Raw genomic sequence first — 13,770 nt, forward strand, 5'->3', positions numbered from 1 at the left:
TACCACACGCTGCGATTCCTGTTCCTCAGCTTCTGCTGCTGCGCGTCACGGCGTCTTGAGCTCGTCATTACCAATGCCGGCTCCCCACGTGCCTGCAAGTGGCTATGGAGGGACTGCCAGGGCTGGACTGGGAACTAAAAAAGGCCCTGGAAATAAGTACTGGGGACCAAATGAGGCCCTGGAAATACAGTTCAAAGTGGCCCCATATGACACATTTTCAGCAAGCCCAGTCCTTTTCCTATGAGAAAATTTGAAAATACCACAGAAATTAGGCCCAGGGTGCAGAGGCCCACCGGGAAATCTCCAGAGTTCCCTATAGGCCAGTCCGCCCCTGGGGACTGCTGCAAGTTGTTGTGCACCTTGTTCCCCAGCAGCACTCTCTCTGCATAGGTACTCAGCGGCTTTACCCCACGGATCATGGAGGGAACCATAGAGGCAGGCTTTCTCCGCACATAATACAAAATGGCAGGTTTCAGCGCCCCTATGGTACCGGATCTGGGTGCAATGGCAGACTTGACGTGCAGCAAGCAGCAGTGCGGCACTCTTTACCAGGGTGCTCAACCACGTGCCAAACCATGCCCCCCACTGTATGTTGTCATAGAAGGCTTTCGCTTTACGGCTCGTTGTTAAGGTGGCTGTTTCGTTAGAACAGATGCTCCGTTCAATATGTTTTAAACATTAACACCACATGCAGTCTGTGGTAAGAATAGGCAGTGCAGTGTTGTGTCACTCTTTCTTTCGGGTCTCGGGATTGCAAAAGGTGTGCCAGCATCTCTTGAGAGGTACAGAGTAAGCTTCGTCAAGACACAATGCGCCAAAAAATGCAAGTTTTTTTTAATCAAAATACAGAATTGTATTTATTGAAGTGTAGTAGTCAGCCTGACACGTGTTTCGAGCCAAACCAGGCTCTTCATCTGAGGCTTATTGGAGGCAGAATGGATACAAACCATATATATATAAATTGCCAAATTACTCTATTGCTTCGCAATTGCGGCAAATGGACTTGGCGTTAACAGGAGGACACACTGTGTCACTGTGTATCTAATTAACGTGGTAGTGGATTGGCAGTCCACCCACACTCCTCCAGACACCCGCTGCCCTATTGCTAACTAAAACCCTATGTACAAGCGCTGTGGATATTACTGACTTTCACTGCCAATTTACTTGTCTCTTGAGAGGTAGCCTTGGCATAGGGAATCAGAAGATAGTGGGGACTCGGTATATCTCAGATTTCTTTAAACTGTACCTTGTTCTGAGGATGCGCTTACTGCTGTATTTTCTCACATGTCTCCAAATGGGGTGTGTATCTTTGTGTGTGCAGTGGGAGGGGTTCGGTTGAAGGTGTACGTTGTGGTGTGTGTAGTGGGAGAGGCTTGTGGGTGATACAGTATATTGTTGGGCAACTCTGGTGTTAGAAGTCTAGCTCCTAAATAAAAATGAAAATGGATGATGGGAAACTCGACTCAAGACCATTATTTGACATATGTGTTCCCATGATGGACATGGTGAGAAGAAGGCAATCCATTCCCAGAATCTGGCCATCCACATGTGCAGTGCAGGGGACATCTGTTCACCTTGTGCTGCTTTGCCTAGGCGGGAGCAGCATCGTGCCTGTCATGCAACTGCTGGAAGAGTCATAGCCCATGTGCTCAGTGATGTCACTTCTACATGTCTGTACCACTTGCATGTTCACGCTCTGTTGGCTTGCTGCATGGTTTGTGGCGGGGCACATTCTCAAGTGCGTTTGCCAAGGTCTTACATGCACTCCTTGACCTTCAATCTGATTGTTACCATTTTGCAGTCCATACCACAGTGGATGCCATTAATGACATCAAAGGGATCTTCTACGGTATGGCGTACATCCCAACATGATCACAACATTGGTCCCCTGCCCATTACACATGTCCCATTGGTGCAACTCCACGTAGTGAAGATGGCCATAAATCAGAAACACCACAGTCAATTGTACAAATGGCTCGTGATGCTATTCTGAGCATCAGTAGCTTATCATTTTAGACAGAAATTAGATCAATTACTCTATCAATGATCTGGTCATCATGACCTTGTGGTTGCCCAATTCCTGGATGGTCACCCTGCTTCCTGCAGGATGTTGTCCTGTGTTGGCAATGGGACATTACTTCTGATGCATAGGCTGTGCAACATGCGGCTTGCTGTGATGATCTCAGCAACCTTTTCTGGCGTGCACATCAAGGTGCTTCCGGTTCCACATAGACACTGAAATCTTGCCTTTGGTAGACCAAATGCCCTTTCCATTGTACAATGGCTTTATAATATGTGTTTCTTTGTATCTGTGTTCCGGTTGCCTCTGTGGTTTCTGGTAGAACATCAACAGCCAAGGCAGGGCTCACAAAATCTACTAGCCCACTGACATTGGCGAGGTGATTTTATGAGGGGTGAATACCATTTTCCTGGTACCTTGCTGGCGAGTATGGGGATGGTTGAACCTTTTATTTAACATTTACTGCAAACAAAGGTGTTGCAGTTAATGACAAATACAAGTTTCACAGTGCACGTCTGGCCTTTGGGTTGCAGCATTGCAACAAGTATGGAAAGTGCGTATGGGGACATGCACCGTTTTACAGAAAGCACTAAAACAGATGTTGCTACCCATCACCATGTGGTGAGTACATTTCTCTAAGGTCGAGTATGCAAACTAAGGAACTCGCCCTGCAGGTCCAGTTGGATTTTAAAGAATTTGCAAGGCCTGATACAAGGCAACAGGGTATATCCAGTGTCACCTGTTGGGAATGAACATGTAATGGGTGTCAGTGGTCCATAAGTATGTTTTTCTTTTACATGCGTTAATGTGAATACTTTACTGGGCAATGGGTTATCTGCCACTGCCATGCACATGCTACTGGCTGCACAGCGGCTGAAACATTTGGGTGCCAGTGGCGGGCGCCTCCCCCCTTGTTTCTATGTTATGTGTAAGATGTTAGATTTGATTCAAAATCTTACATCTTTCCCCTAGTACAATCCACAGCACGACTCTGCAGCAGCATGATCTTCATTAGAGTTAAGCATGAGTGGTGGCCCAGGCCAGCCGCACAATCTGTGGTTCCGAATACACTTGTTCGAAGATCTTGGGTTTGGGGGACATCAACGGGGGCACAAACGTAGGGCTCATTTTGTGTTGCACTATGGGAATCAAGAGGGAGTGGATTGGGATCTGAGTCCCCCCAATTCCACTGACTCTAACCACCTCTATACCTCCACACTTCCCTGACGCACCAACCCAAGTCCCCACACTTCCCTCATTCCAAAGAAACCGATATCCTGAAAATGGGCTTCATTACAACCATGGCAGTATGGTGACAACGGTGCCGGTAAGTAGAAAGGTCTGTTGGCCCTTGTGGGTGGCCATGCAGGCTGGAAGGGTCATGGGTGGTACCTGGCCATTGTGCCCAGCACTGCGTGTTGGTGAGATTAGCATCACAGATCACCTGCACATTGATGATGTGTTTCAGCTCCCACTGCCTGCAAACCTGCTCCCTCTCCTGGGCTGGTTCCAATGCAACATGTTGGCAGTCCAGGGCACCTATGATGTTGAGGATGTGAGACGTTGTAGAACCACCCACTAAAGGCATTGGTGGCATTCAGAGTGGCAAGAAGTGCAATGTGGTCTGGGGGTTATGTAAGGCCAGGGAAAGCATGTGTCTGAATGCAGATTATGAAATACCTTGCAAAATGCCAACCAATTTCTGCACTGTGCTAGTGGCACCGAAATATGGTACAGACACCCCCTTGAGAGCTTTTCTTTATTTTAGTACCAATAAAAGGCAAAGGCTAATGCAATAAAAAACATATCCAGTACAAACAGTGTTAGTCAACTGTAGACCAGTCAGGTCATAGTAAGTAGCATACTCGAGACATCAAGGTTAGAGAAGAAGAAAAAGTAAACAAAAATAAAATAAAAAATAATAACAACATTTAACAACATATAACATATTTAAAAAAATAAAATAAAAAATATATATATATAAAACATGTAATATATCATGCATAATATCTATACACCCCCTTGAGAAGAAGAGGTGTGGTTGTGCAGATGTTGATGGGAATTTGTAGGTCCCCTCTGGCAGCTGCACATTATTATATATGATGATGTGTCTGTCAAAGCAATACAGGGTGTGGTGTGTGACAAGTTTTGCGGTTTAGTGCTAGGGGAGGAGTCTGGGGAAACCATGAGAACTAGGGACCACTACCAGCTGTGTGAAGTAGGACAAAGAGGAGGAGCATGAGGATCCCGAGGTCATCCCTAGCTTGTTGTGTTAGAGTTGTTTCACTAAGTACACATATCTTCCTCGCCACCTAAGTAGAGACCTTGAGCCTAACCCTCTTGGATAGGAAATCTGTCATTTGCAATAATCTTGTATCACCAGTTCAAAGATTAAACCCTGTGTTGATGGAAAGAACCTCGTTCAGACAAACACGTCATGTAGTAATAGTGCCAAGTAACTTCGAATCTGCGAATTCCCACTTGACCGCTGCAGCAGGGCACCATGAGCTGGAGAGCAGCAAAACTATAACGGGCTTTTAACAGAGATTTAGAATCTGCTTCTCCTCCCCACTCTGTGGCTCACGAGTGAGGTGCAAAGGCTTACCACAAACAGTGTAATGGAACTGCGAGCATCAAACGCGCACTTCCCTCATGGCTGGCTAACATTCCCCGGATGGCTAACAAAGGAAGTCAAGACGGCACTCTGCTCACTTTGGCAGTGAGAACCACAGGGCTGCATTACTGCATGCACACACATATCATACAGCTAAAGGCTCTGTAGTCTGGTTGCGAGTCACCCAATCACAAGACTCACTAGACACAGAGCTACGCAAGAGAGTGATATTTCAATCACACTGGCAGGGGGTTGACCCACTATGGGATGAAAGGGCTGAGAAGTTTCAGAAAGGGGTGGGATTCAGGCTTTGGAGACAATTATCATATCAACTGGCTGAAGGATACAGATTACCCCATCATGGGGGCCCATCCCAAGGTCAGCCTAACCACATTGTCTCTTCAAGCCTTGATCCAGAAGAGGATCCCTGAGGGACTTAAGCTTTACCAGTTCCAAGATCTTCTCCATTTTCCAGACCATTTCCAGCATGTGCTTTCTAATGAGCCAGGAAGAGTAAGAGTCTTCTCCCACTACCTACACCTGCCCCAAGGGAAATCCCTTCTGCTTTGACTGTACCGCTTAGCTACCACTAACCTGAAGCATGTCGGCAAACTTACACAAGGAAGCCAGATCATTTTTAACATGCAGCTCATCGAACCCTCCCAAAGCCATTGGGCGTCACATATTGTTTGTGTAGGTACACCAGATGGCATTTTTGTATATCGATTTTTGGAAGGTGAAAAGATCTTACTCTTTGGTGCTTCCGCAATGCTTTGAATCAATGAAATGATTCACAGGATTAGAACCTAAAAATACATCTCCTCGTTGGAATTGACAAGAGGGTATTTTCAGATTATGCTTGTCCCAGAATATAAGGAAGAGACTGACTAATCCAGTTCTCCATTTTACCCTTTGTTTAACATGACATACCTGCCACTATTCAGCACCTTATGGACCAAGGCTGACGTCCTCATCAGGCATCCACAGTGCCCCATTTGGATTACATAGGATCACTATGAAACATCTTTGTTTGGTGACCCATATCTTGTGGAAGGTGGCTGTAAAACCCTAGCAAATGTTAATCAACCTTACTTTCAAGTTGGGAAGGTTGGTCCAACTTCAAGTGGAAAAGTGTAAAGCTGTGAAGAAAATTCCTGCACCAACCACAAAGAAATAGCTAAGGGCTCAGCTTGGACTGGCAGGTGTCGTATCCCTGAATATAGGGATACAAACTCCCAATTATGCACTGAGTAAAATAATGATAATCACTGATTCAAACATATTCATCTTCACCCTAGCTCTTGCACTGCTTAAAATATGCTGTTACAAATTATATCTTCGTTGCAAAGCTCGCCTCCACACATCCTCCCCCCTTAACCCAGGGCCAGAGGTGTGTGCACACATGTTGGCCCTCCCACACCACTACAGGAGATTATTCTCATGCTACTCCTATATCACTGGACCCTCCATGGATCAACCATGGCTGTGGCCAAGTCAGAGCCAGAAGTCCCTTGAGGAGTTGAAGAATTCTCTATGGCATCCACCCCTCCTCATTATGGTAGACTTTACTCAGCCATTCATTGCAAACCAACGCATCAGAAGTGCGTCCTGGGGCAGTACGATCTCAAGATCGCGATGGCATTGAATGGTCCATTGCCTAAATAAGTTGGAAATTGTTTGCTAGGAGGCAGAATTACATCAATATAAATCTAAAGTGCCAGGTTATTAACTGGGCAGTAGAAACACTTTTTACCTACACCTGGAAGAAGCCAACATCCTGACAACTTTTACTAAAGTCAAGAATCAATCCTCTACAGAGGAATGACAGGGCTCTTTAATCCTGAAACCCTGACACTTTTTGGACAGCCAGTTGCTAGAGATTTATATTGAGAGGGAATGGCTGATGGATCATGGTCCTCCAGGTAGCCTGCTTTTTTGTGATCTTTTGAATTCTCCACATTATCCCAGTCCTACACAATCACAGAGCCTTTGTGTTGTACAATAAAAACACTCAACGGCCAGACCTTGATATGTTGGTCCCTCGGCCTGACAGGTGATCAACTGGTGGTCTGCCAGTGCCCGTGTTGATAATCTGACCCTGGAGATGGGTGACTAGGAACACCCCCTCCCTTCCTGCCAGTGGGGCCCTCTCACACCAGATCTGATGATCCTTGAAGCTGGACCATGAGCTCAGTAATGTGAAGAGCCATAGCACTACCTGGCTGCATGGTGATCTGGGTTGTTTAGGAAGATTGTGTTGGGCGTTTCTGCCTGTTGGGTTTAATTGGCTGCTGTTGCTGGAGGTATATTTGCGAGGTTTTTCTGGTGTTATTTAGGCTGTTTTAGGACTTGTAATTGTGCAGTAGTTACTGTGTGCTTTGTTTACATTGTTCCACATCAGGTATTCATCACATGGGCGTCGCCCAAATACCACATGCATTAAGTTGACCAACTCTGTTTTTCTACATGTGGTATTGTATTCTGCAACGGGGCGTCTGTAAAAAGAGGTGCATACGCTGAATGCTCACTATTTTAACGTTACCACCTGACACGTAATAAGGTCCATAGTTGTAATCCTTGTGAAGATTTCAAATACCTGGTTGTGGAGTTTCCAGTGAACTTAATAAAGAGTAACTGAACCCCTACTGTGTGTGAAATAGTGACACAGCCGCGCTCCAGCCGCAACAGCACATTGTGATGCACTCGAACACTCTCGGGGCCATTGCGATGACAATGGTGTGAGTTCCTGAATTTATCTTGTAATAGCTGCCAATGATGTTAGTACTTGAGCATATGATGACAATTCCTAGTACAGTACATGGGAGATGTGACTTAACCACAGTCATATCTGGCTCTAAAACAGGTATGCCAGCGTACATTAACCAAATGACTCCTAGACTTGACTCTACCGCACTCCTACCTTATACCTAAAATGAGATATGCTACATAATGTGTCATGTGATGTGAGTACCGTGGCAAATCATGGAAATATATGACAAATGATGGCACTACCTGGTCATAGGTGCCATAGTATCTGAGTGCATGGACATGCCATGGAAATATAGAGCAAATGATGGGACTCTACTGAATGTACACCTTATTATTAGAATGAGACATGCCACATAATGTGCCATACGATGCGAGCACCTTGCCATATCATGGAAATATCTGGCAAATTATGCTTCTACCTGGTCATGCGGTGCACCATTTGCTAAACTGTTTGAGCAGCAAGGCATGTCATTGCAGCGCCTGGAAACTGACCACACAAAAACATAACACTGTGGTATCACAAGAATGGTTGCAGTATCATATTTACTTTACAGTAGGCACATGCAAATCCTCTGCTCTTTTTGAATAAGATCCACTGTTTTGTTGTTAGCCCTGTCAACAAGAACGTTGTTTCTGTAACACATACTTTGTGTTGTTAAAGTTAAGCCAAGTTCGGCACAAGCCACGAGGAGAGGGTGTCCTTGCTACCGTTTACTAATGTTATTTTTGTGTGTTTCCACTTTGTCAGGTGGTATTGTCGGAATGTCATTAGAAGTAAGGCAGAGCAACTCTTAAAAAGTGAGGTAAGAGCTTAATTGCCATTTCAACTACCACATTTTTGAAAGCATTGTTGTTGGTAGTCAAGAAACATGCGACATTTGCCTGATTAAATGAAGAGTAATCTTAAACTTGTGCTTTGCCATTTGTAACTCTACGAACACCTCTGCCATCAAGTAGCATGCCTGGGAACGGTGTCAAATAAGTCTAAAGGGTTCTATGTCTTTTTGGCGTCATTAGTTCTTTTGAAAGAATTTTATTTCAAAGAAATGATTTTGAAAAAACGAATTTAAATGTTTTGTTTTTATATTTGTGGGTCCACCCAAAACGACCCTTCCCTATATTATGAACCTCACCCCAACAACCCCCTACCCCTTGTAATCCCTTACTCCACCCCCCTACTGTACCCCCGCCATATATTTTGATGAGGTTTTTCGATGTAATTCTTTCGAGAAAAAATCACCTATTGGCAAATCAACGCGATGCCCACTGGTTTGCTAAAGGGTCAAATTGTGCACTCCTCTGACTTGTCCCACCCTCATGTACCTTGCCTTCTGAGCTCCTCTTCCTCCTATCAATCAGATAAAGTTAAAACGGTTCCATGTGATTACAACGAAAACTGGAATAACTACATTTTTCCATTCTTACAAACCCTTTTGAGTTTGCCCTCTTTCTTCCCTCATTCAGCTGCCAACTCGAAACTACTGTTCCTTCGTGTGCTTTGCCTCCCTCAGAGTGTGATCTCATGCTCCGCCTTTTATCCGTGTGGGGACATTTTATGGAAGTCAGGTGTGAGTGATCGTCAGTAATTGCTTGTCCTTGCCTGACCATAGTAGCGGGACATCTCAGATACACTGCTCGGGTGTGAGTCTGTTTTCTCCCAGAGTGGGCTGTCAATGTGAAAGTGCTGGAGAGGGGACAAGGGGGAGGGTGCGTAAGGTTCCCACATATCCTACCTGATAGGATGGGGTAAAGGTGTTATAGGGTAGTTACTGCATTTTACCATCCGGTGTCTCACTCCCACTCCCGAAGACCCCTCACCCAGGTGACCCTCCTGCACTAGTCCACCCCCAGGGTCTGGATCCAAAGGCGATGACAATGCCCTGGGCATGTGAGAGAGAGATCCGCATGGACTAGTGGGTGAGACACCTTCTGGGTTCTCACAGGCAGTACGATCACAATGGCATTGAATGGTCCATCTCCTACATTAGTTTGAAATTGTTTCCTAGGAGGCAGAATTGCATCACTATAAAGCTAAAGTGCCAGGTTATTAACTGGGCAGTAGAAAGACGTTTTACCTACGTCTGGAAATTAATTTGGGGGCCCCCCAAGCTCCCTGTTTCGCTAGTTCCATGAGCCCACCGCTACCCCTGACCCGTTTTATTCATTGCAAACAGTATAGCGTTAAAACCTTCATGCATCTTGGTTAGCAACTGACTCATTTAGCCTTAACTGCAATTACCTGACTTCACTGCCTTTTATGTTGGCATGAACTGATTTCCCACACACTCTGAGGCCAGCTCGCTGGCCAGTCCCTAAGAAATGGCCTCCTGAACGTGAGGGCCCTTTCTGGGGGACATATCCAGTAGAAGGGAATTGGGTTGTCTTAGACAATATCTTCAATTTGTAAAATTGTATCTTGAATTTCAGATGACTTTTTAAAATCGAGGAGTAGCTTTTAGACCAGCTGCACCATGACAGGATGCTGGTATCATCAACTACTCATGCCAACTGCCCTGGTGATGACCTCCAGGGTCCCTGCTTGGAAATGTGTAAGCAAGTCTTGTGCATAGTTTTTGCGTACTTTCCTGCGCCCGTGGATGTGGGTGTTGATGGGGGTTCCCACCAAACCCACCTAGAGAAGGTGGCAAGTCTTCAAAAACCTTCTTAAAAATCTTCATGCCTGCACCGGCACCAACAAAGGCAAGTTATCCCAGACTGAGCCGCCGTTAGATGTTAATTGTAAGGCCAACCTCAAGAAAACATCTCTTTAAATTTAATAGAAGGATAAAAACTAAAAAAGAGGTTTGATATTAGGATGGGCACATCTTTGCCAGAGATGATTCAATCAGTCAGAGGACGCTGTTGTCACAACATTGTCCTGACACGTGGTGTGGCACTGGGATCATAAATAGTCTTTGACATTGCTGCGCTCCGCGATGCAGGAGCTTGAGTGAGGATGCAGATTTGGACATACATAACTTGCTGTAAAATTATGGCTCACCTTTCCATCATATAAATTGAATAGGAGAAATGAACTCCATGAGGCCTGTATCTTATTCTATCCTTTGCCAAGTTTTTTTAATGAATGAATCCACGCAAGTTATTTAGTTGTACCTGTTCCCTCTTACCACTGCCCCATTTTATCAAAACATTGTTCCTTGGTCTATACGAAGGGACAAAACCTACCATTGCTGAAGACAGCAACTCAGCCTCTCTGAGCAGGTATTTTTCCAGGATATTATTGTTCTCTCATGCTTGAGTATCCTGAGGATTGTTCAGCAAATAAACATTCTTCTATTGTAACCTTGTACAACCCATCTATAGCCTACCAATCGGATTTATTCCTTTGGGTTTCAGCGTATAGAAGCCCTTCAGATGGTGGACAATACCATGCGCATATTGTAGATGATGAGGCACCTACTTGTGCACCTTGAGCTCTCTGTTCTTTTCAATATGATGTTCAATGACGATCTGTATAATAGATTATAATCTGCAGGGATTTGGAGGATCCATGTTGGATAGAGTTCATCCATCCTTAGGAACCATACACAGAATGTACAGATAAAATCTTCTTAATCAGACCCCCATCCCATGGTGTCTGTTATTCTCTGGTGCATGAGCCCACCTTTTACCATCACCATGAGGCCACTTGATGATTGAATTATTTGATCAGCCTCTGTTCACCTGTTTGCTGATGACACCCGATTTTATTTCATGGTTGCTGCCTTAATTACAAAATACTCCACCTGAGTATTGACTAACTCATACTCCCTAAAATGTAATCCAGCATTTCATTTGGTGTTGCTGGGTTCTCTGTCATCTCTATCTATCCCTACTATAACTCCCATTTTGTTTACTTTAATTACATCTTTAGGCTATTTTGGACACTGACCTCTAGGCCCAATTCACAAATACCCGCTAGCTTTGAATAGTGCTATTTTCTGTTATAGTTTATGATGGTCCCTCAAACCTTCAGTGAGCCACATAATCCTACTATCTATCTGGAAAGGATGGTGGAAATGTCCTATTGATGGGGGCCGCTTGGATCAGACATTTTTCTCTGAAACCGCAGACAGAGCGGAACCATTTTGCAGTTGATACCCACGTACAAAAACCAGCGCATGCCCCATCTGCACCCCTGCGAAATCGCGTACACCGCTCCCACCAGCCAAATCGCATGTAAAGGTCCACAACTTCCCCTGCAAAATCACATACACCGCTCACGCCAGCCAAAATGCGTGGAACGCGCCTTGTGTACCCCCTCAAAATCACGTACCCCGCTCAAGCAAGCTAAATCGCGTGGAAAGGGCCACGCGTACCCTGCAAAATCGCGTACTCCACTCCCACCAGCCAAATCGCATGAAAAAACCCACGCATGCCCCGTCTGGACCCCCGCGAAATCACGTAACCCTGCTCGCACCAGCCAAATCGTGTGGAAAGGGAAGTGCGTACCCCAGCAAAATCGCGTACCCCCCCATCACCCGTGACCATACCCCGCAGGCAGCCCACACCACAAGGGATCCCCCATACCCTGTGACCATACCCCGCAGGCAGCCCACACTACAAAGGACGCCCCCATCATCCGTGACCATACCCCGCAGGCAGCCCACACCACAAGGGACCCCCCATTACCCGTGACCATACCCCGCAGGCAGGCCCGACTCATGTCCCCCCACCTTCCACCAGTGACGGCAACCTGCCGGCAGGCCCCGACTCATGTCCCCCCACCCCCACCAGTGTCGGCAACCTGCAGGCAGGTCCTTACTCAGGTCCCCCCACCAGTGACGGCAACCTGCAGCCAGGCCCCGACTTTTGTCCACCCAACCCCCACCAGTGATGGCAATCTTCAGGCAGGCCACGACTCATGTCACCCCCACTAGTGACCGTAACCTGCAGGCAGGCCCTGACTCATGTCCCCCCACCCCTCCAACACATTGGCCCAGCATGCAATCATGTAGCATATGTCCACTAAAATGCCACCACACGCTGCCCCCCCCACAGTGCACCACAACACCCATCCATTGGTTGTACTCCCCAGTACATGCCCCATGGCATGACAATCGCAAATTCACACATGCCTGTTTGCACACACATGAACAACATAGCTCAACAGCAGAGACACGTAACTGAGCCAAGTAAGAGTGAGACATACACCAAACAATTGAGAGCAGAAACCTCTTTGATTGCAAGGTATAAACATGTATTAACATAAAAGACAACCAGTAAAATCAACATGAATGTAATCCAAATGAAAATGAAATGGAAAAAAAACATGTGATGGAAAAAAATGTAAATCACAAAAAAAGTGGTCCATGTCTCAAATTGCAATCTGAAATAATAAGAAAATCATTTCTCCACGATGAGTAAAAACGTCCAAAAAAAGTTTTGGTCCAACTATATACAAAGCCGCAGGGTCCATGATCCCAAAACATCTATCCAAATCCGAAAGAAACACAACAAGAAAAAACCATTTACAAGATGCGGAGCAAAGTCCATGAACTCCAAGTAAAAAAAAAAAGGAAACCTAACCCTAATGAACTATTTAGAAAGGCAGTGGGCTAGTCCTACGACTCACCATTTCCCCCAAGAGTTTGGGCCAGGGCATCATCGAACTCTGCATCTATTTCCATGAGGTGTGCCTCTGCTCTCCCCTCGAGGGCCTGCAGGGACTCCAACGTGCTCTTCTCAAACTCACTGCGAGACTCCTCGAGGAACTCGGCACGCATCTTCACCCGACACAGAGTGTTCTCCACTCTGGCGATGGTGAGTCGTGCCCGCTGCCACTCTGCTCCGATTTGCTGGCCTATTCGCTGCAACACGGAAGACCTCATTGTGTCACGGTCTACGTTTCCCTCCTGCCCGATGGTTGATACTTGCCCCCCTGATTTTGAGGGCCCTAAGTCCTGTCACCTCCCACGTCGAGCCTGCTGCCGCTGAAAAGCCCGGTGCCTGTGCCTCTGGCACAGCCTCCAGGATGATGGCAACCCCCGGGGCTGTCGTGCACGTGCCCTGCTGCTTGGTGCCAGCACTAACTCCATTGCCATTGGTCCTGTTGCTGCGGTGACCACCTCTGCTGATCCTCCTTTGGTTCCCGACTGTGGCAGGGATGTGGTCTCCACCAGACTGGCCACCCTTTGTCGGGACAGGTACACAGGGGGCCCTGGTGGTATCTGAGCCGGAAGACGGCAGGGAGGACGACTGGCGCACAGTGGAGGAAGAGGAGGAGGGGGTCATAGCAATGGACAGTACACTTAAGAAATGTGTGACTCATCGTGATGATGTGCAAGCTACCGATTGAAAGCCTGCACATCAACACGAATGGCACCTGTATGCCTCACAATACCGGCTAGCATCGGCTCAACCCTGT

The 13,770-nt window shown here is 46.3% G+C and overlaps 1 protein-coding gene across 4 annotated transcripts in view; it reads left to right on the forward strand.

Annotated features, from left to right (window-relative positions):
• TEC (tec protein tyrosine kinase) overlaps positions 1 to 13,770 on the forward strand; it is an 837,667-nt gene that overhangs the window by 591,260 nt on the left and 232,637 nt on the right. For all 4 annotated transcript variants that reach the window (XM_069631701.1, XM_069631702.1, XM_069631700.1 and 1 more), the window contains one exon: positions 8,152 to 8,206. In XM_069631701.1, coding sequence (XP_069487802.1) covers positions 8,152 to 8,206 — 55 coding nt within the window. The remainder of the gene's footprint in view (positions 1 to 8,151; positions 8,207 to 13,770) is intronic.

Source organism: Ambystoma mexicanum, chromosome 6q, assembly GCF_040938575.1.
Source record: "Ambystoma mexicanum isolate Mex_15411 chromosome 6q, UKY_AmexF1_1, whole genome shotgun sequence".
Lineage (NCBI taxonomy): Eukaryota > Metazoa > Chordata > Amphibia > Caudata > Ambystomatidae > Ambystoma > Ambystoma mexicanum.